The sequence below is a fragment of the Aristolochia californica genome, unplaced genomic scaffold (assembly GCF_029961685.1).
Source record: "Aristolochia californica isolate CCGP_79_NKW_82.1479 unplaced genomic scaffold, dmAriCali1.0.hap1 SCAF_10, whole genome shotgun sequence".
NCBI classification, from domain to species: domain Eukaryota; kingdom Viridiplantae; phylum Streptophyta; class Magnoliopsida; order Piperales; family Aristolochiaceae; genus Aristolochia; species Aristolochia californica.
This window is the reverse complement of record NW_027181771.1, coordinates 32,693,566-32,712,403: the sequence shown is the minus strand read 5'-3', so window position 1 is coordinate 32,712,403 and position 18,838 is coordinate 32,693,566. Positions and strand designations below refer to the sequence as shown.

At 38.8% G+C, this 18,838-nt stretch overlaps 2 protein-coding genes across 3 annotated transcripts; one reads left to right on the top strand and one right to left on the bottom strand.

Annotated features, from left to right (window-relative positions):
• Window positions 1–3,566: 3,566 nt before the first annotated feature.
• Window positions 3,567–4,773, top strand: LOC137943110 (protein VERNALIZATION 2-like). Its single transcript, XM_068788807.1, has 3 exons — window positions 3,567–3,926; window positions 4,165–4,338; window positions 4,446–4,773. The coding sequence occupies exons 1-3, from the start codon at window positions 3,567–3,569 to the stop codon at window positions 4,626–4,628; spliced, it is 717 nt and encodes a 238-aa protein (XP_068644908.1). The 3' UTR covers window positions 4,629–4,773.
• Window positions 4,774–5,454: 681 nt separating this feature from the next.
• LOC137942504 (protein GAMETOPHYTE DEFECTIVE 1-like) lies at window positions 5,455–18,747 on the bottom strand. Of its 2 annotated transcripts, none has more exons than XM_068788190.1 (6): window positions 18,216–18,747; window positions 16,784–16,861; window positions 13,111–13,191; window positions 9,871–10,025; window positions 7,203–8,215; window positions 5,455–6,013 (listed from the first exon to the last, which is right to left on the bottom strand). In XM_068788190.1, the coding sequence occupies exons 1-6, from the start codon at window positions 18,642–18,644 to the stop codon at window positions 5,907–5,909; spliced, it is 1,863 nt and encodes a 620-aa protein (XP_068644291.1). In that variant the 5' UTR covers window positions 18,645–18,747; the 3' UTR covers window positions 5,455–5,906. The 2 variants fall into 2 exon arrangements, with proteins under 2 accessions (XP_068644291.1, XP_068644292.1); XM_068788191.1 differs by having other exon boundaries at window positions 7,212–8,215.
• Window positions 18,748–18,838: the final 91 nt, after the last annotated feature.

Here is an 18,838-nt window from a genome sequence, read left to right as displayed (position 1 = left end):
CGGGACGATTTAAAATTCTCGCTCTAATGCAACTCTAGTTCTGGTGAGCTGCGACGAATGGTAGTGACACTGTTGATCTGACGGCCTATGGGCCATCATTGGGCTTTCGAATCTAATCATCAGACCTTAAGATATTTATATGGATGATTCAAGTAGGTCAACCACAGTGGACTTTTGGGCCTCATACGGAGGATTAAGCCCAAAAGACGACTAATTTTATTTTTTTCAGGGACTGTTTATGACAGAATAGAAAAACTAAATGAAAAAATTATTGAAAATATTTCTTCAATCTATTTTTATTTGTGTTGCCATATAAAATAATAATAAAATAATTATATTTATTTATATTTATACTAAGAATAAAATAAATAATTTAATAAAATATAAATTATAAGGTAAAAATAAGAGATGAGTGATACACAGAACCCTAAACCCTCAGAACTCCATTATTGTTTCCTCTTCAGCATTACCCAGCTGCCACCTCAAGCAACGTCCCAGAGGGAATGAGTCCCTCCGAATCCACCAAGTGTCTTGCTATGGAAGGTTTAGAGTGTGAAGCTCTCTCTCTCTCTCTCTCTGTCCCTTCACTTGGAAGTGTTACAGAACCTTTTCTGGCAGTCCTTTCAGCTCCACTCAATGGTGATCACTTATCACAAAGGTTTGTTTAACTTTTTACCAGTGATAAATCTTAACACTGAGGAGAAGGAGATCAGAATCAAGTGAGAATGATGAATTGAGTAGGCAAATGGAAGACAGATTCAAAGCATTGAGAATCCTTGTTTTCCTTTCACCATATCATCTGGCTATAGATGCTGCAACACAACTTCTCCAGTTGACATGTAAGCTAGCTCCATGATTGTATTCCCACTTCACTACGTAGTGGTGAAACTGTTTTGAGTGTTGACCCCAAATGATCAAAAGCAGGCATTTTGATGAGTTTAGGGAGCCACAGCCATGTCTCAATCACCTTATCTCTCCCACAAGTAGGCCTCTTCAGATAAAAAACCAACGCCTGTTTCTCATTCTTTTTGCTCCATCTTTCATGTCAGGCATGAAGAACTTGTGGCGACATTGCCCCTTCTGCTTCAAGGATTTTCCATGTAACGTTGAACTTGCCACTGAGCTTTCCATTGAGTCTACTTCCAAAAATCAAATTCCTTTCTCTTTTTATGCTTTCTACAGTTCAGTAATTGATGAAGAAGAGTCGATAACAAAACATAAAAGTTAAAAAAACGAAAAAAAGAAAAAGCTTACGAAAGTCGATTCAAATGTATCCTTAAACCATTTTTTGCTGCACAATCCTTCATTAAACTAAGCAAACCAGCCATCATAGTCTGTAGCATGATGAACCTTAACATTAGAAATGTCATGTCTCATCACTTTATTGTTTATTCAACTTTGTTGCTTAGTGGGTGGGCGGTGGGATCAGGATGAAACGATCAACACCCAGCAATTATCCTTCTCGACCTCAACTTAGGGTTATGGGATGACTATACTGGCACGGGTCATGAAAAAAAAAAAAAAAAAACACTCGACTGGGGCCTGATCACAGCATTAATCTGGTTTATGGCCAATGGGAAGGTCCATACTTGGGCCTTCAGATGATTCTAAACTGACTTTTTCCTCTGCATGGTCTATGATTGTGAATGTTTTCACATGATAGAGTTTTGAAAATTGAGGTGATAAAAAGGATTCAGGAGGACCCATCAAGAAGATGCTTGGAAGCGGGAGAACCAGAACGCGCAACGCCAAATCTTTCTTCTCGTTTACACAGATTGATGAAATATCCTATCATCATGAAAGACGCGAACCTAACTTCGGCAATGAGGTTGCTACGTCAAATCAGGCTTCATTCGGTGGAGTTTCTCTTCTAGACGAGTGTATTTACCATATCCAGAATCTTTTGCTGTTCTGTAAGAGACAAGCAGAGAGAGAGAGAGCGAGAGAGAGAAAACTTCTATACTTTCAGGTGTAACTGCCGATACGGGATTGGGTATCAGTTTGAACCGTAAAAGAAGTTTCAGAGATTTGATACTCAAACCTGAAATTGATCTGACAAAACCTTGATTGAAAGAGCAGAGAGGTTTCAAGTAGGGCATGGAGGTTTGAGAAAAGCTTTTTATAGGCTTCTTTAAGGATTCAGAGATACTGAGAGCTTTGGAAGCTGTGAAGTTCCAACTTGACATTGTCTCCACCATGCAATCAATGCAAAACAGTCATGAAGTTTCTCCCAGAAGTCATGTAGCCGCTATGTTGCTCTTTGTTTAATCCAGGCAGCAGTTTGGAAATCATGAAAGGAGGTTAGAGATGATTTTAAAAGGTACAACTACACCAAGTTCTTTCTCAAAAACACTAAAATAACACACAAATGCAACTACTTTGCTGTCAGTAATGAACTTTTTCCATAAAACCTTCTCTAATCATCTCCCACAAATCAGAATGATTGGGAAAATTGGCTTTCACATGGCTATGTGTTAAATTAAGTGAAAGAGAAGAGCACGTGCAAGAGGTTTTCTTATTGTGAATCCAAACTAGCATCAATTTATCATAAAAAAAAAAAAAAAAAAGCACTCTCTGTCTCTGTCTCTGTCTCTCTTTCTCATCAATGGTGGGTCACTTTTTTTCTCTAGTCAAATGAAAGTTGTATTTGAATCCATGTCTGTTTGAGCATTTTAAAGCTTAGGGACACAGTCATTAAGTACAGTTCAACAAAGATTAACTGTAATTCCTTTGTGTTTAACAGTTCAACGAAGAGAAGTCGAAGCTCTTCAAGGGGTAACGAAGAACAGTTTAACAAAGAATTGAAGCATGTAGCTTTCCGTAGCAGACACGACAACATTTTAGGGACGATGAAAGAGGACAACCAATTAAGGAAAGTCAATGCAGCATTACTGAGCTGTGACTAGGTTAAATGAAAAGTAGATTCCCATAATTCTCATCAAATCCTGTCCGAACAAACCCGCTTGCACTGCGTGTCTCCATCATCTCTCAAAGAGCGCAGAGACGCCCCCAGCCCCAAAGTCCAAAAGAGCTGCCTGTCTTCCCTGTTGACCTCCTCTGAGATTTCCGGTGAAAGCACACCCACTACTCTCCCATTTGCTTCAGTAGGGCTTGCCCAGCCTCGCGTTGTTGCTCTTCAAATGGTTCTGAAGCGGAAGCCAACTGAAACCCTGTTTGGTGCAGTGAGAGTTGATGAGAGTGGTGAAATCAACGATCTTGGTGACTTCAAGTAGATCCACGTGTAAAGCCAAGATTACACCTCAGACGTGGGCCACGATGGGGCCACTTTTGGCTCTCGTTCATGATGAGCATACGCTGTTCCCACTAACACTCGCACTTTGAATTTTGAAATAGCTAGAACCACTTGCTTAGCCCCCCCCTATGCCCTAGCGGGTCCCACCCCATCGACTCAGCTCACTTGGCCCCCACTACTCATCTACTCTGCCTCACTTAGACTACTCTCTCTAGTCAACGCTTGATGACGTCATCGCCTACTTGGCAAGTTTCCACGCGCGAGTATAAAACCGAGTCACACACTCCCACTCTTCCCACGTCCACCCGCCGCGATGTACGAATACGACCTCGTCGACCTCTTCCTCCCCCCGCCCACCTCCCATCTTCTCCCGCGCCACTTGGAATATCCACAGCTCTTGCCGGGATATTCCGCACCGGCCCCGGTTTCGGTTCCCGTTAATGGGTTCGATTCCGTCAGGGATGCTGTGGCGGCCCTGAGATCCGACTTTGGTAGTACCCCTCCGGCCATCGGTCCCGTCGCTGCTTCTTCTCTTCCGACGTTTCTGCAGCGCCCGTCGCCTCTTCAGTTTCAAAGGAGTCTCAGCAGCCAGAGGTTTCCCTTTCCGAGCGGTGAGTTCTCGGACCCGCAGGGGTGTGCGATTAGGAAGGCGTTCAGCACTGGCGACATTCAGGCAAGTATGAAAGCTTTTCTGGTTTCTCAATGCTCCAATATGGAACTTTTCAGAACCATGGGTGGCTAAATTTAGCTTGAGCATGAAAATGTCGAATACATTGAGCCTCCACATGCTCTGTTTCATATAGACATTATTATTATTTTGCCGGTTTTTGCTTTAAATTTGCTGCTTTTCCTCGAAATGAATGAAAGGGTTATCATTAAAAAGATTACTCTTCTTTTGGCTTATGAAACAGAGAATTAGTTGCTCGCAACACAACCATCGAGCAGAATCTCCCCTCGGACACGAGCACTGTGGAGTACTAGACCACGGAACGAAAGTCAGTCGGTACAGCGCGGAAGAGCGGAAAGAGAGGATCGAGAGGTACCGAAGCAAGAGAAACCAGAGGAACTTCAATAAAAAGATCAAAGTATGATCCTTACACAAGTTCTTTTTCGTCTCCTTCTCTTGTTCTTCGTTCTTCCGAGCTGTATACGACCGATGACATTAATTTCATCTGTGTTCTGTGATGATCAGTACGCATGTAGGAAGACGCTGGCTGACAGCCGGCCCCGAGTGAGAGGTCGGTTCACGAGGAACGACGAAACGGGAGACAGCTCCGTGACCCAGTGGGCGCCTGCCGGACTGGAAGACGATGAAGATGACGAGGAAGGCTGGATCAACTTCCTCGATTCCTTCTCCATGAGTTTGATTCCTTGAGAAACCAGGAAGGAGAAATAAGAAAGATTGACGATCGTAATAATACTACGACCCAGTACGTCTGTTATTCAGTTTTTCATTTCAGAGTTGCCAACTCAAATAACTGAGTTAAATTTTTCTTTACAATGTAAATAGAAGGTTGGTGGGCGAGTTTTTACTTCAACGATCTAGAGCCTGGCTCAATATTACTGAGTTAGTTTAGTCCGTGTTGACTCATCCAGAGTTAAGGGTGTAATTTTTCATAAGTAGAAAAATATAGTTAAAAATGGTAATCAAGTCCTAAGCAATGGTTATGGGTTGTTAGAGTCAAAAACTTAGGATAAGATTTGGAATCGTAGAAAACTCGGGAAAATACAAGGGTTGAGTCTAATCCCCCGACCTGACTGAGTCGCGTATCTTTCCTTTCCAACAAAATCATTCGAAACAAAAGAAAAAAACAACCACCTTCCAAAGTAGAAGGAAAGTGGGTATCAAAAAAACACCAAAAAAATTCTTTTTCTGGTCAAAAGCTCTAAGGTGTCCACTAGAGGTTGTCTACCTCTTATCTTGCTCATTGTGGCATAAAGATTTGATTAAACACACTTATCTCTTACTAAACTAGACCAAACAAGAACTTGAAAAGATAGTGGAGAGGAGATGCTGCTTATTTTTAGAACTCAATGATTGAGCTCTGAAACTTTAGCCAAAGGCTATGGGAGAGCAGCTGGGCAGGCCTAGAATCTCCCTAGAGGTGGGAAGGAGAGGACGGGCCTTTTGGCCATGTGATGGGTAAAGAAAATCTTTCATGGTAGGTCCGATGATAGTGCACACAACAGAGCTGGCCAGTCAATATCAATTTATACTATTAACTTATATATGATGAGAAACTCAATGTGAAGCTTTCTGCTATGGTGAGTTCATGGGGAGAACTCAGAAGGCTGCATTTACATATTCAGATTTGTCTCCATTCTCCAAATTATCCACCCAACTGGTTTTCTAGAGCATGTTACATGAGAGATATGATTTCCAAATGAGCCTTTACTCCACATGGGCATTTGGCCACCCTCTCCACCACCTGACTTTTCTCCAGGAATGGCAAAACCTATTCATCCAGTGTAGTACTCTGTTTTTATGCAACCTCAACTGAACCAGAAAGTCATATCACCACCTCTGCAGCTTTACTGAAGTGACAACAATGGCACTTCACCAAGAGACACGTTCATCAACAGCAGTCAAACCAGGAAGATGCCACTCAGCAATAAATCCTCTACCAAGAATAAAGAATTTGCCATACTCCCCTCAAAGTCTCCTCCGTGCCTTCTTAAAAATAACACCAAGTTTCAGCAAACCTTTGAAAGGCAATGGATGTGCAGGCAGACTTGATTTTCGCTTCAATCTGTTTTTTCCTACACAAAGATTAACTGTATATTAATGTTATAAAGAAGTAAAAAGTAGGAACTTCTAAAAGAATACGATTGGTTTTAGATCCAGCTAAACCTGGAGAGGAACTAGCCGAATTCTAGTTTTAGTTCATGTATAGGGTAAGTCATTGGCCCCGGTTTTCTAACGAGAATCCAGTAAATCCAGTTCACAACCGGAAGCTTCTGTCTGCTGGTCAGTACTATAATCTAACGTTTTCTATAAGAGTTTGTAAATATTTTTTGCTCTGAACATCATTTGTGTTGTCCTGATTCAGCCATGAGCAGTTTCAAAACATACTAACCAGTTCTACTTTAGTGCATACAATATGGCCTGCCAGATCACAAACCGATTACATCCTAATCATTTCAGATAGCATGGGGTATAAATCAATCTGGTAATTATTATTTAGATCAACTCGTGGAAAGAACCAAAGTACAGAGTCAGGAACCACATTAATTAACATTTAGAAGGAAAACATAATTCAGATATGAGGCAGAAGATGAACTGTTAGTTAGAGTAAATCCTTTATATGTTGAAGTCAGCAAAAGTTCTGGGATTCAAGACCTCCTAACTTTGGCTAGTCATTTTGGGAAGGACTTAGACCCAACTTTACCCACATTCTTCACAGTATCAGAGCAAGGTGTCTAATCTATTGGACCTAGTTTGTGCCCCATTTAGTTTGTACCTCATTTTTGTTGTCCACAACTCAAACCTGTTGTCCATTTGTTCAGGCCTAGTCATGAGGGAGAGTATTAATAAGCATAATTTGACATAGGTTAAAATCCTGTAGTTATTACTTGGGAAAATCCCTCCTAACTCAGTCATTTTGGGCTGGACGTGGCCCCAACTTTCCAGTCCAAAAGACAAGAAACTTCTTCAGAATAATAACAAGGATATTTACATTTGATCATGCACTCAATCATTACATAGTCAGTAATGTCACCAGATCCAGAGCAGATGACAGCAACTGAATCTAGATATGAAAATGCCCAAACCCGACCCACTTATTGGTGGTAACTTGATTTAATTTTCCTCTCAAAAATCACAGGAGTAAGGGGCAGACAGGGGGAACACAAGTAACCTTGTTATTTGTTAAAATCATAAGAAATAGCAAATACTGAGTTTCAAAGAAAACCAAGACAAGATCTTATGCCTACTGGATAGATGTGGTACCTGACTTACCTCTGAGCTCCATGCGCATATTACTTCCACCAGTCACCTCCTCCTGTTCCGACCTCTGCATTGGAATTAAACCCTCTTCCACTGTCATATCAGGTGTCACACCACTATCTTGCTTCTGCTCATCCGTTTTCATATAATTTTCTTTTACATGAAACTCATCTGTAGATATCATAACCCTCCCCTCAAATACCCCCGCACAACCTTCCTCAATAGGCCCATCATTAGCCAAATTTGCATCTTTCTGTTCCTCTTCTTTCTTTTCGAGAAGTTGCTCCATTGGCTTATCACATGTATCAATGACTGCCTCAAGTTCATCCAAGCTTCTAATTTCTTCATCACAAGCTTCGGAATGAGAGGCTACCTTGGCAGAAGCAGTCAAAATGACATTCTCATTACCCGATTTAACACCAACTTCACCATTTGAGGCATGAATCTTGGATAAGGTAACATCTGGCTGGGTTGCCCCAGAAATTGAAGATATACCAGGTCCAGCAAAACTTTTGAGTCCATCGTTGGACAAATTGAGACCAAGTTCCTTGGCTTTGGAAGTATGATCCTTTGACCAACTGCTTGAAGGGTTCTCATCTGCAACAACACCAAAACAATCGGAACTGTCCAGTCCACTAGAGAAAGTAGGTTTAACAGCAGCATCGCCAGTTTGATCTATGGATGCAGCAGCATTTACAGGCATAACCCCATCAACTAAGCCACAAGAGCTTGGTGTTTCCTCAGGGGGACCAGCAGATTCAAGTTTCTTCTTTGAAAACTTGTATGATGATGTAACATCTGATGACTGAAAGGATACATTAGACCAGTTAACACTTATAGGCACTTTCCTGGCATCAGAAAAAGACTTTGCAATATCATCCAAGGACAAGTCGCCTTCTCCACTAGAGATTGGATCCCATTTTTTCGACAATAGTGGTCCACCATCTGAAACTCTCTCAACTTTAATAGCCTCCTTGTAGTACTGTTTTTTTAGCAGAGATCTGACTAGGAGAGATCTGCGTGACACATAAAACTAAACAAAATCACAAGTCTCACACTGAAAGTTTCTTTTCAATGGTACCTATCCAGAAAACTTAGTATTTGTTATTCACAGATTTTTTAATAGATATTAAATGTAATTTGCACAGAAGATCAGAACAAGTTTCCGATGTCTTCCCTATAGTTATAATACCAAATTACATAATCTAATATTTAATTTCCTTTAAAGTATTTTCTTTTTTTATAACAATGAGAAAGAGGAATCCATTAAGAAAGCTCCCAAACAAGAGAAAGCACAATAGAATATCACAAAGGTCACCTAGGATTAAAACTTAGAAAATGCTCATAGAAGAAGCATGTAATAGGCTTTATATTAAACAACAAAGGACAGAGAGAGGAAAGACCTCAAGCCTGAGGATATAAGAAAACAAAAGCAAACCAAAGCAACATTATAACATATTAAGGTTAATCACTAAAAGAAACGAGGTACTTTCATTAATTTATTACCACACCAAACCATACTGAACAAACAAATCAACCTCATAGCTGACATTAGCTAGTAATGAGTTCTTCTATATAAAAGTTAAAAGTTAAAAGTATTTGTTGCCAAAATTTTCATCTTCCCTTTAGGCAGCGTCTAGCACAGTCATATATCACATGTATGTTATAAGAGTGGAAATTGAATGAATATTGATGCATGAGTTACTACATGCTATTGTCAGCATCAAATGAACACATTGCAAGTGACATTAGCTTTATGCAAATGGAATAAAAATATGGGTATTTTCATCTCTATGCCAAGTGATGTACTAATGATTGACTTAAATATGCATGTTATCAATCTGAAGCAACACTTAAGTTCGATATTAATGATGCAAAGGAGCAAGATGGAGTTAACTTCAGGTTTCAATTCATTACCATCAATTGATCCACAGCACAGTATTGATTTGTGGATGGTACAGGATACTCCATTTTTTATTTTTTTTAATAATTGTGAGAAAGAAGGAAACCATTGAAGAAACTCCCAAGGGAGCAAAGAGTACATGAGATGGGCAGCAACAATATAAAAACAAGATCTGAATAAGGGTCAAAGGGGAGGACAAGTTCCCACAAAGGAGTGCTGCCTAGGAACCCTTCCCTAGTTAAAGAGTCGGCTAAGCCGTTAGTACTTTTAGGAGTATGCTACCAGGTGACATTCAAGTTTTTATAAAGGTCTTCAATTTCATCAAAATACTTAAGGGACCGGCAGAGTCTTTCTCCCTACTTGCCCAACTAATGACAACGACAAAGTCCCCTTCTATGACTAGAGGAGCTGATAATCTTCTCATATAACGCCAGAGGCCCTGGAGTATGGGTCTCATCTCCTCCACAGTTGCAACCCATGACCAAATGAGGAACTAACTATTTTAATGATCCAAACAGGCAAACTTAATGCAAATACATCCAATAAAACATCAACTGAAGCCACATGCTGATGATTATATGATACTTCTGCATATAAGTATTGTTATTGCAGCACAACACACCAGACACTCATGTACAATGACATTTCAAAATATTTTTAGCAGATAAAAGAAGGGTTGAAGACCCAAATCTTATTTTAATTACATAAACTCTCTTGTTTGCATAAAGCTTTTGGTACCAACAGAGTTATAAACAGAAAGCTGCTAACCTGCAGTTCTTGGAAATAGCTGCTTTAGCTTTCTCCATAGAAAGACCTAACAAAGTCGACAAATTTGCAACATCATTTGGACCACGAAGTTCATTTGCAGTAGCAGCAGCACTTGAAAAAATGATATTTTTCCCTCGTGTCCATTCCACTAGCATCTTCACATACAAGAAACAAATATTTAGTTGTTAGACAACTAACAGTAAATAGCATGACTGAACCTACACATGACATAAAACTGCCATCCAGTATGCAATGAACCATTACACTGCATGCAAGAAACATGTACTCAGTAACCTGTTTTTCTTATTCACGTGAGGATATGGTGTGTAAGTTGGACCGTCATTGAAAGGATCCCACTATCAATAGCAGATCAAAACAGCAAGAAACACCTACCTGCCCTACAACTGACTAACAACATGGACAAGCCAAATTAACAGTTCATTGGTCTGCACTGAACATGGCAAATTGTTTTCTTGGACAAGCTGAACCAGGTAAAATACACAGGTTGGACAGTAAAATACGCGCTATTTGTGGAACTTGAACTACCTGATGTACTAGAGGTATTGTCAACATACCATAAGTTGCTCAGTTCAAAGTTGAGGCCAAAATTGGATAACAACATGGTATCCATCTACCCTTTAAGAAGTAAATATGTCAAATAATTCAAAAAGGAGAAGGTCATCCAGGTAACAGAATATCATTCTCTTAATGTATCGATACAGATCCAGGGAACAAGGAGTTTCTGTTAATTGGTCAGTTATACATGCAGAAAGAGCACCATACTTGTGTGTGTATGTCTATAACACAAAGGAGAAAGAGAATATGAAAGAAGGTCAGTATAAATGTCAACAAGTGTTGTCAAATGGGTATAAGGGATAATCATTCACTAAACTTCCCACCTAAAGGTTTCAAAGCTCCATTCCCCTTCTACTAAGCCAATCCTCATTGATGCATTAGGCTTGTACTGTCCCAACATGACTAACCAATGTGGAAGGGCTGTTCACGACATAATAAGTGTAGGTATTCCAAACCCCAGCAACTCCGCACTATTATCATCCGACACTTGCTCCCATGTCCAACACCAATTGAAGATGAACACAGGGGCCTAAGACATTTTTTTGGGTAAGTAGGGGTCTCAGACATGGAACATCTATTGTACAAAATAGCAAATATGAAATTAGGTAAAATGAAATACCATGACAAATTCAGCTAGATCCTTGTTAGGCACTATCTTAGTTAGTAGAGAAATTATGTCTTGTAAGAGGGTATTGATGTAATTTAGGTATAACTAAAACATAAAAAGAATTACTTTAATTCGTAAGGGTAATATGGTCATTAAATGGAAATTAGGGTTAATGAGCTTGAATCATCTATTTAATGAGAAATCCGTGATTGGGTAGGGCAACCAAGAAAAACCCTATAGTTTTTCTATTTCTATTAGTGTCTTCATGCAAAAGCTCAACCACAAACCATAATTAGCTTATCTTCTTTTTTTTCCTTCGGAAAAACCCTTAATCCCTTTGTCAAGCACTAGCTTCCCTCTCCATTATAGACTTTAGAAGGTTTGTAACTACCCACCCCAAAATGATTAGCTGCATAGAAGGAAAATTCCAAACTTCAAAGTTCATATTTTTTGCTTGAAAAACTAGTTCATAATTTTCTAAACGCATTGCTGACATGGGACTCTTACCTAAAAACTCATGTTAGTAAACATCCATTAACCATTTCAAAAAAAAAAAAACAATAAGACATTTCAAAAAAAAAAAAAATCCGTTCAGATAGTTTCCTAGAAAGCCTTAGATGTAAAATGAAATGTTGAACAAAAATTAAGATAGATTCTAGTTGTGCACAAGCTTATCAAAAGTTGCTTCTCTCTCAAAAGTGACATTTTTCTTCAGACGACTGTTACATCTGAAGGTGGTCAACGAAGCTTGAACTGGGTATCCAGGTTGAGCCAGTTTTATGGTGTTTTTTGACATTCAAGATGCATCTGCTCATTCGTTTTCTCCTCTCACGTTCTTTTGCATAAAACATGATGTGGATATCTTTTTTTATCTTTACCCTCTTTCAATAGAATGACCCACAAATTACAATTTTTATCTGGATCTCAAAAATAGAATGACCCACAGCTCAAAAGAAAAGAATATGTAACTGAGTGAGTACTGATATTACTCCCTTATTAGTTACTTTCTGTATGTACAAGAAATTTCTCCATAAAACCTCGAAATGAGGCACTAACCACCATATGTGCCAATACAGATACATACTGAAATTCTTTATAAGTTTAAAAGTGTCTTAAAAAGTGCAACCAAAATTTGGACTGAGTTTTACAAAATAGTGTTCACAAAATAGCATTTGGAACGATGAACATGTACATACTTTTCCTATTCAACAAACAGACATTTTGATAAACATGCATTTCATTAATGACATGTTTTTTTATCAAAATAAGCTCGTACTAGCTGCTACGTTCTTCAGTAAAGATGCAATAAATGATGACCCATATATTAGCTGAATTGTTCGTTCTTATGAGAGGGCTTCGTATCTTTTGAAGCCGATTCAGGGGCAACTCCAGATTGAAGGGGATTCAAAAAGCATCATCAGCTGGTGTTTGGAGAAAAGAACTCCCCCTTGGCCTCATTGAAGTTGTTTTTGTAAAATTCAGGACTTTTCAGACCCTTTTTTGTGATTGGCATCATGTTCCTAGATTAGCTAATAGTTTAGCTGGCTCCCTTGCTAAAGAGGGGATTTTCCTTCATTCTTTCATTGTAAGGGATCCCTTCTTTTGATCTTTCTTGTTTTTTGCCTTTTGGCTCTTAATACAAATTGCCTTCTCTCAAATAACAAACATAAACAAATGATGACCCATAAGACAGTAGCAAGCCAAATGCCTTCATTGGTGTGGCCATACTGCGAGTTAGGTTGGCTAGAATAACTATCCTGTCAGAATGTTAGCGTTCGGATTCAAAAGTTACCCTGGTCAAAACCAGTTACAATCAGATTCACCCTAAATTCACATGAAAATTTTCAACAATGTTCCTGATGCTCCCAATATTATATTTATTAATATTATTTTTTTGAAACAAGAAGCAGTGAGGATCTGATAGAAAATCAAAGAAAGTAACATATCCCACTAGAACTCCAACAATAAAATGCAAACTACAAGATAAAATTCATCCGTTTCATTGTATTCCATTTGAATGGCCCAACCACATTTCCTTCCTAAGAATAAGGTATTACCTTGGCACCTGAAAGCATTTGTCTCCTGACTTGAACATCAGATATTAGATGAGAGTATGTGATCTCAAAATTAATCCCTCTCTGCACAAGCAAGAATAATGTAATAAATTTAATATTAAAAGTTTAATCTCCAGAGAGGCACTCTTCCTTAAGATAAATATTGTAGAATTGAGAGGATTTAAGTATGAAAAGAAAAGGAATAGAAAATAAAATGACAAGAAGAGCGATATCAGGACTGGCATCAGCTACAGAAAAAAAGACAGCTTGACTAGGCAACAAGCTTGACCCTTAATTCTTATTTAATATCACTTAAGTGAAAAATACACCAAAAAGACAATGCTCCTCTCTCTCTAAAACACATAAAACCAGTGCATTTCCAAAAAATTACATCAAAATAAATAGAACGAAGCATATAGCATCTTTTGAGAGAGGAATATAAATACCATCAATACTCTTTAAGTAAAAAGGCTAAAATGCTCTTCAAACTATGTTTTCCAACAAATCTTATTAAGCATGGAACAAAATAATTGCATACCAATCTACTCATCATACAAAAAGCCACCAACCAGATGGCATAAAATTTTCAATCAATTGTCAAAACCACTGTTTTCTTGGCCTATAGACACCTAAAGGGATGTGGTAACCTTCAGCCCCAAAATGCGGCCACCGCCCAGAAATTATCGGGACCATCTAAAGTCCTATTCTTTCTTTGGAGTGCCCTTCTTAATCATGCTCTAACGGTTGACAATCTTAAAAGAAGAGGAAACCCAGTCTCAAACCCCTTTGTGACCATTGATCCTCACTTGTTGCTCTTATGCCCTTTTGCTTGGTACATCAGGACACATTTCTTCCACAAACTGGGGCTCAATTGCTGCATTCCTGACAACCTGCACTTGATCAGCCAAATTAGTCATGGATGTCGCTTCCCACGCGGGAAAAGGACTTCTTTCAGCTTGTATTGCACATATGCCGTGGGGACTATGGACAGAATAAAATTAGAAGATTCAAAAGCAAATTTTCCACAATTGACGAAGTCAAGCTTCGGATAACAGGAATGGTAACTGCCTGGATACATACAAGACCAGATTTTGAAGCCCTTAAAGTCGTTCCTGGCAGAGAGAACTGGCACCACATTGCCCAAATGTCTGGCCCTTCTCAGCCAAGAGCAATGCAAGAAAGGACCCCTCCCGCCTTTGGATCACTCAAACTAAACTTTTTTGGTTGCACAAACGGCAATCTAGGTATGGCGGGATTTGGAGGGGTCATAATGAATTGGGAAGGTTCACCAAGCTCTCCTACTCGGTTCCCCTTGGATTGTTTGATTCAACCTCAGCTAGGCTTCATGCCCTCCTCCTCTACTACAACTTGTAAGGTGACAAGCTCCGTATTGAAGGTGACTCCAAAGTTGTCATTGGGTGGAGTTCCTCAACTTAAAACCTTCTGTGGCATCATTGGATAATATTTTATGAAACTATTGATATTATAGATTCCTTTAATTGTGTATGATCTCATGTCCCTAGGTCAGCTAATTCTTTAGCTGACTCCTTAGCCAAGAAAGGAGTCACCATCTAATCCTTTCAATGTTACAGGAGACCTTACCTAGGCTGCCCTTTGTTGTTTTATTCTAGCTTTTGCTCAAATAAAGTCACTCTTACCAAAAAAAAAGGAGCAGCTGGTTGAACAGGGCAACCAGAATTTTTATATGTTTCAAACTGATATGTGATCCCATATCATCCACTACCTGAAAGTATGGAAGTCCCATATCTGTGTTTTATCCAGAGAGGAGGAGGACGAAAGGGGCCACCGGCCCTCCCCGCCCACTTTCCTCTTACTTTTAGTGACACCCTCCCCTATTCAGAAGTAAGGGCGTAAAAGGCTCCAAATATTATCAAGATCCGATCTGGATCTGTTGGACTATAGATGGATATACAGATCCAAAATCAAGTGATCTGGATCTGGAACCAGAATGTATGACTCATGTGACTTTATACTCTAAAGATTTATGACTCATGTGACATATACTCTAAATATATTCCCAAAGATCCTCTCCCTTTTCCATTTTCCTTCCCTGCTTTTCATTTTCCCTCTTGCTACTTAAACCCTAAGGCTTCTAGTTTGAAAGAAGCCTTCCTCTCTTCATTTTTCGTCCAACAGCATCAATTGACCATCAATGAGCTCCCTTCTTCTTTAACCGTTCTTTCTTTATCTCATCAATCGCTCATCAGAAAACTTTGTTCTTTATTCTTTCTCCCACTCGCCACTTGCCACTCAAAAGGCTGAACAAAGAAAGCAAGCCAGGCTTCATCAAAAAGAATTTTTTTAAAAAGATCAATTGGATAATCATCTCTGTCCTCACCAAAAAAGGCGATTTTATTAGGTCCAAGAGACCAAAAGCAAACAAGAATTGCAAGGAAGGAGAGCACAGAACAATGAAAGATTGCTGAGCCACCCCATCATTGGCAAGCTTATCAGGTAAGCCCTTAGCACTTCTATTTACATGAGACCACTTACAAATTACATTAGAAGCAAGATTACAAATCTCAAGGAAAATTGTGAGAAGTTTTTTTTTTTTTCTTTATTTATCCCTTCTTGAGAAGGGGGGCTCAAAGAAGTTAATTTCTCAACTCGTTCAGTTGTTTCATGTTCGATTGATGGTACGTTTTCTATATGCCTAATTTTTTTTGGTCATGTTCAATTATTGTCAATTTTAATGGCTAATAACAGCAGAAGACTAGAACGAGACACCAGAATTTTGCCCCATTACTGCTAAATGGCATATGTTGAAACGCCTCAAGCATTATACTGTGTTTTTTTTTATACTATGTTCTCTTTCTTAGAGATAGTGATATGTAATAAAAATCAGAATAATCGTCTAGTCATTCTCTGTCCTTGGGACATTTCCTGACTTGGGAGCAGCACTATATTTAATGAAATTTTTTAATGAAGCAACCCTAAACCCTTTTTTCTATTTCAGGTTTATTTCTAATTTTTTTGCTTTATTTTGGATACAGGTTTTAGGGTTCAGATAGTATCCAAATCCAGATATATCCAACGGAGTCAGATTTGAATATCCAATTTCAGATAGTTCAGTGAATTTTGAAATTTCAGATATTTAGATACCTGTAAATGGATCACGTCTAAAGAGTGCTATTTCCTGTCCGGATCTGGTTCATTTATAGTCCTACCCTTCCTCTCCTGCAGATTGGGGCAGATTTCTCCTCCCCAATCCAAGTTTTTTTTTATTATTTTAAACTTGTCATTTTTTAAACTAAAAAGTTGTCATTATAACATCATGTGACATCATCACCAAGTCAACCATCGGTCGAACCTGGTTGACCTGTTCAATGGACTGGTACGCTTCACCAGGGCAAGATTTATAACATTGTTTGAAAGATTTTCTATTTTTTCATTTTGAATAGTCCCTGTCTAAAGATTAACGTGATTAAAGAGTGGACAACTGTGAAGTTTGATGGATATGAATTGTCCAATTGTGAAAATGGACAGAAAGTAGCTTTGCAATTAGTAGATCATAGCTGCCCTGTGTCCCAAGATGGAGTGCAACCATTCAGCTATTAAAGTTAACTTCAATTTCCAAGAAACCTGTTGCTTACTTGCATTCTTCACGGAATCATATAAGAACAAAATGAAAGATCAACAGCACACCATGAAATACCTTGATCGCAGCATTAATCATGGGAAGCTTCAAACGAAATGGCACTTTGTGGGAGAAATCTATGGTGATCAAGTCTACCTGCAGAAAGCAATCACACCAGGTTGAGACTAAAAAATAAATGCCACAAACCTCCTCTAGAAAAATACTGTATAAAAAATAAAATGAAGCAAGAAATGACCTCATCAAGAAAAACTCTGACAGTTTTTAGACAAACCAGTCTAAGCTACAAAAGGAATCCTAAAATTTAGAAAGTCAAAAGCCTCAGTAGAATCATGCCGTCATCATCTAATAATGATGAAAAGATATTCAACACCTTCACACCCTGATTTCTATAACTCTCACCTGAGCTTATAACAAATACAAAGAATCATGTCTTGCTCAATCATGCTTAATGAAGAATAACATAAGAATCTGAAACACAGCCTGTATTTCATGTTCTGGTAACCCACTATAAGCCCATTAAAAAAAGATAATAAGCATAAAACTAATGGCAATTTGCTAATAACATTAAATCAAGCAGCAAAGCAAATTTTCCTTTGGCCAAATGCTGACCATTGACCATCTAATGATTACACAAAGTACAAATATTTCTCAGTTATTATATAAAAGACAAAATCTAGAAAGAACTCCGTCATATCAAAAGACTAATTTAACCACAATAATCAAACATTCTTTTACTTTGAGCTTTTAGACATCATGTAATGATTCAACTCATGCATGACACCATATCTGGGTTTGACAAACTACCCCTCAACCTTAAAGTACCATAACAACTATGATTCACAAGTAAAATAATGTTAGCAGCATTTCCCAACTCATCTGTTTTTACCATATTTGCTTCCCCATGAAGTCATCACCTAATGAAAAGCGGCTTCCAGTTTGGCAGTAATTGGGGAGAGAAGATCATGAAATCTTCAACAATCAAGCTATGCAAGCAATGTCTTAGCTACTAATTGTCATGGTTTCTAACAACTGATATTATATGATTTATACACACAATGTAATTTTTTTATAATGACAAACATACCTTAAGAATATTTAAAACATTAGAAACCAGTTGTTGGTTTCCATCGGTTCCTCGAAGCATTTTACTAGGTTAGTATGGATAACTTTCGTAGCATCTAACTTGCAAGTTCACAGACATGATTGAAAAGAGGAAATCGTAAGACAATCATTCTAACAAGAAAATTCTTACAGTTAATTGCATTACCAGATAAGTCATTTCCACAACCTAACACAAGTTAAGAATTAAAACTACTGTACACAACATTACAACAACAAAAACAACAACATATATATATACATACACTAGAAACTTGCCATACTCTTTTGTTGCGAGGCAGTTAGGGTAAGGAGAGAAGCAGAAAGGTTAACAATGCATGCATTACTTTGAGCAATTCAACTTGAATTTGATCTCTAAAACTTCATATACCTCGGAGACCTTGCAGGCCTGATCAAATGCCGCCTGATTCAAAGGCATGACAGCAACCAAATCATAAGTTTTAAGAACTGGGTTCCCGGAGTTGAGAGCAGCTGCGTGTATAATGTTATCAACAGTTACAGTCAGACGATTGTATTGACGAAAGGGAGTGTTTGGTGCGACTCCCAACAATTTCCTGTGGAACTTAACGGATGCGGAGAGAGAGGGGGCAAGCTTAAGGATAGATGAAAGAGGGAAGGGATGAATGGTGCATCTATCAGAGTCTGACATAACGCCTCTGATGGAAACGTTGCAGGCGACTCCACTGTATCCAAGTTCCATGGCCTTGACGACGACTTTCAGTCTCGCGTTTTTTTGGGCTTCAAGGTTCTGTCCTCTTCCGCCTCCATGGTAGGGGACATTAAGGTCGAAGAACTCCATCCAGAACCGGACCTTGTTCTCTTTGCAGGTGCGCTTGAGTGTTCAAATTAAAGCACTTCAAATCTAAGACAGCGGGAACTGGTCAGAACTCCTTGTCAGGAAAGCTGCCGTTCTAGCGATGCTACAGAGCTAAACCTAAAGAGTGGGAAATTTTTGGAGTGATTCCAGAGTTACCACTTACCTATTGAGAAGGC

Coding starts and splice junctions, on each gene's coding strand:
- LOC137942504 (XM_068788190.1), bottom strand. CDS start 18,644: ATGGAGTTCTTCGACCTTAATGTCCCCTACCATGGAGGCGGAAGAGGA. Junction 13,192..16,783: donor TGATTAATGCTGCGATCAAG/GTATTTCATGGT, acceptor TTGCTTGTGCAG/AGAGGGATTAATTTTGAGAT. Junction 6,014..7,202: donor GGAGCTCAGAGGTAAGTCAG/GTACCACATCTA, acceptor ATCTTTGTGTAG/GAAAAAACAGATTGAAGCGA.
- LOC137943110 (XM_068788807.1), top strand. CDS start 3,567: ATGTACGAATACGACCTCGTCGACCTCTTCCTCCCCCCGCCCACCTCC. Junction 3,927..4,164: donor TCAGCACTGGCGACATTCAG/GCAAGTATGAAA, acceptor CTTATGAAACAG/AGAATTAGTTGCTCGCAACA. Junction 4,339..4,445: donor ACTTCAATAAAAAGATCAAA/GTATGATCCTTA, acceptor TGTGATGATCAG/TACGCATGTAGGAAGACGCT.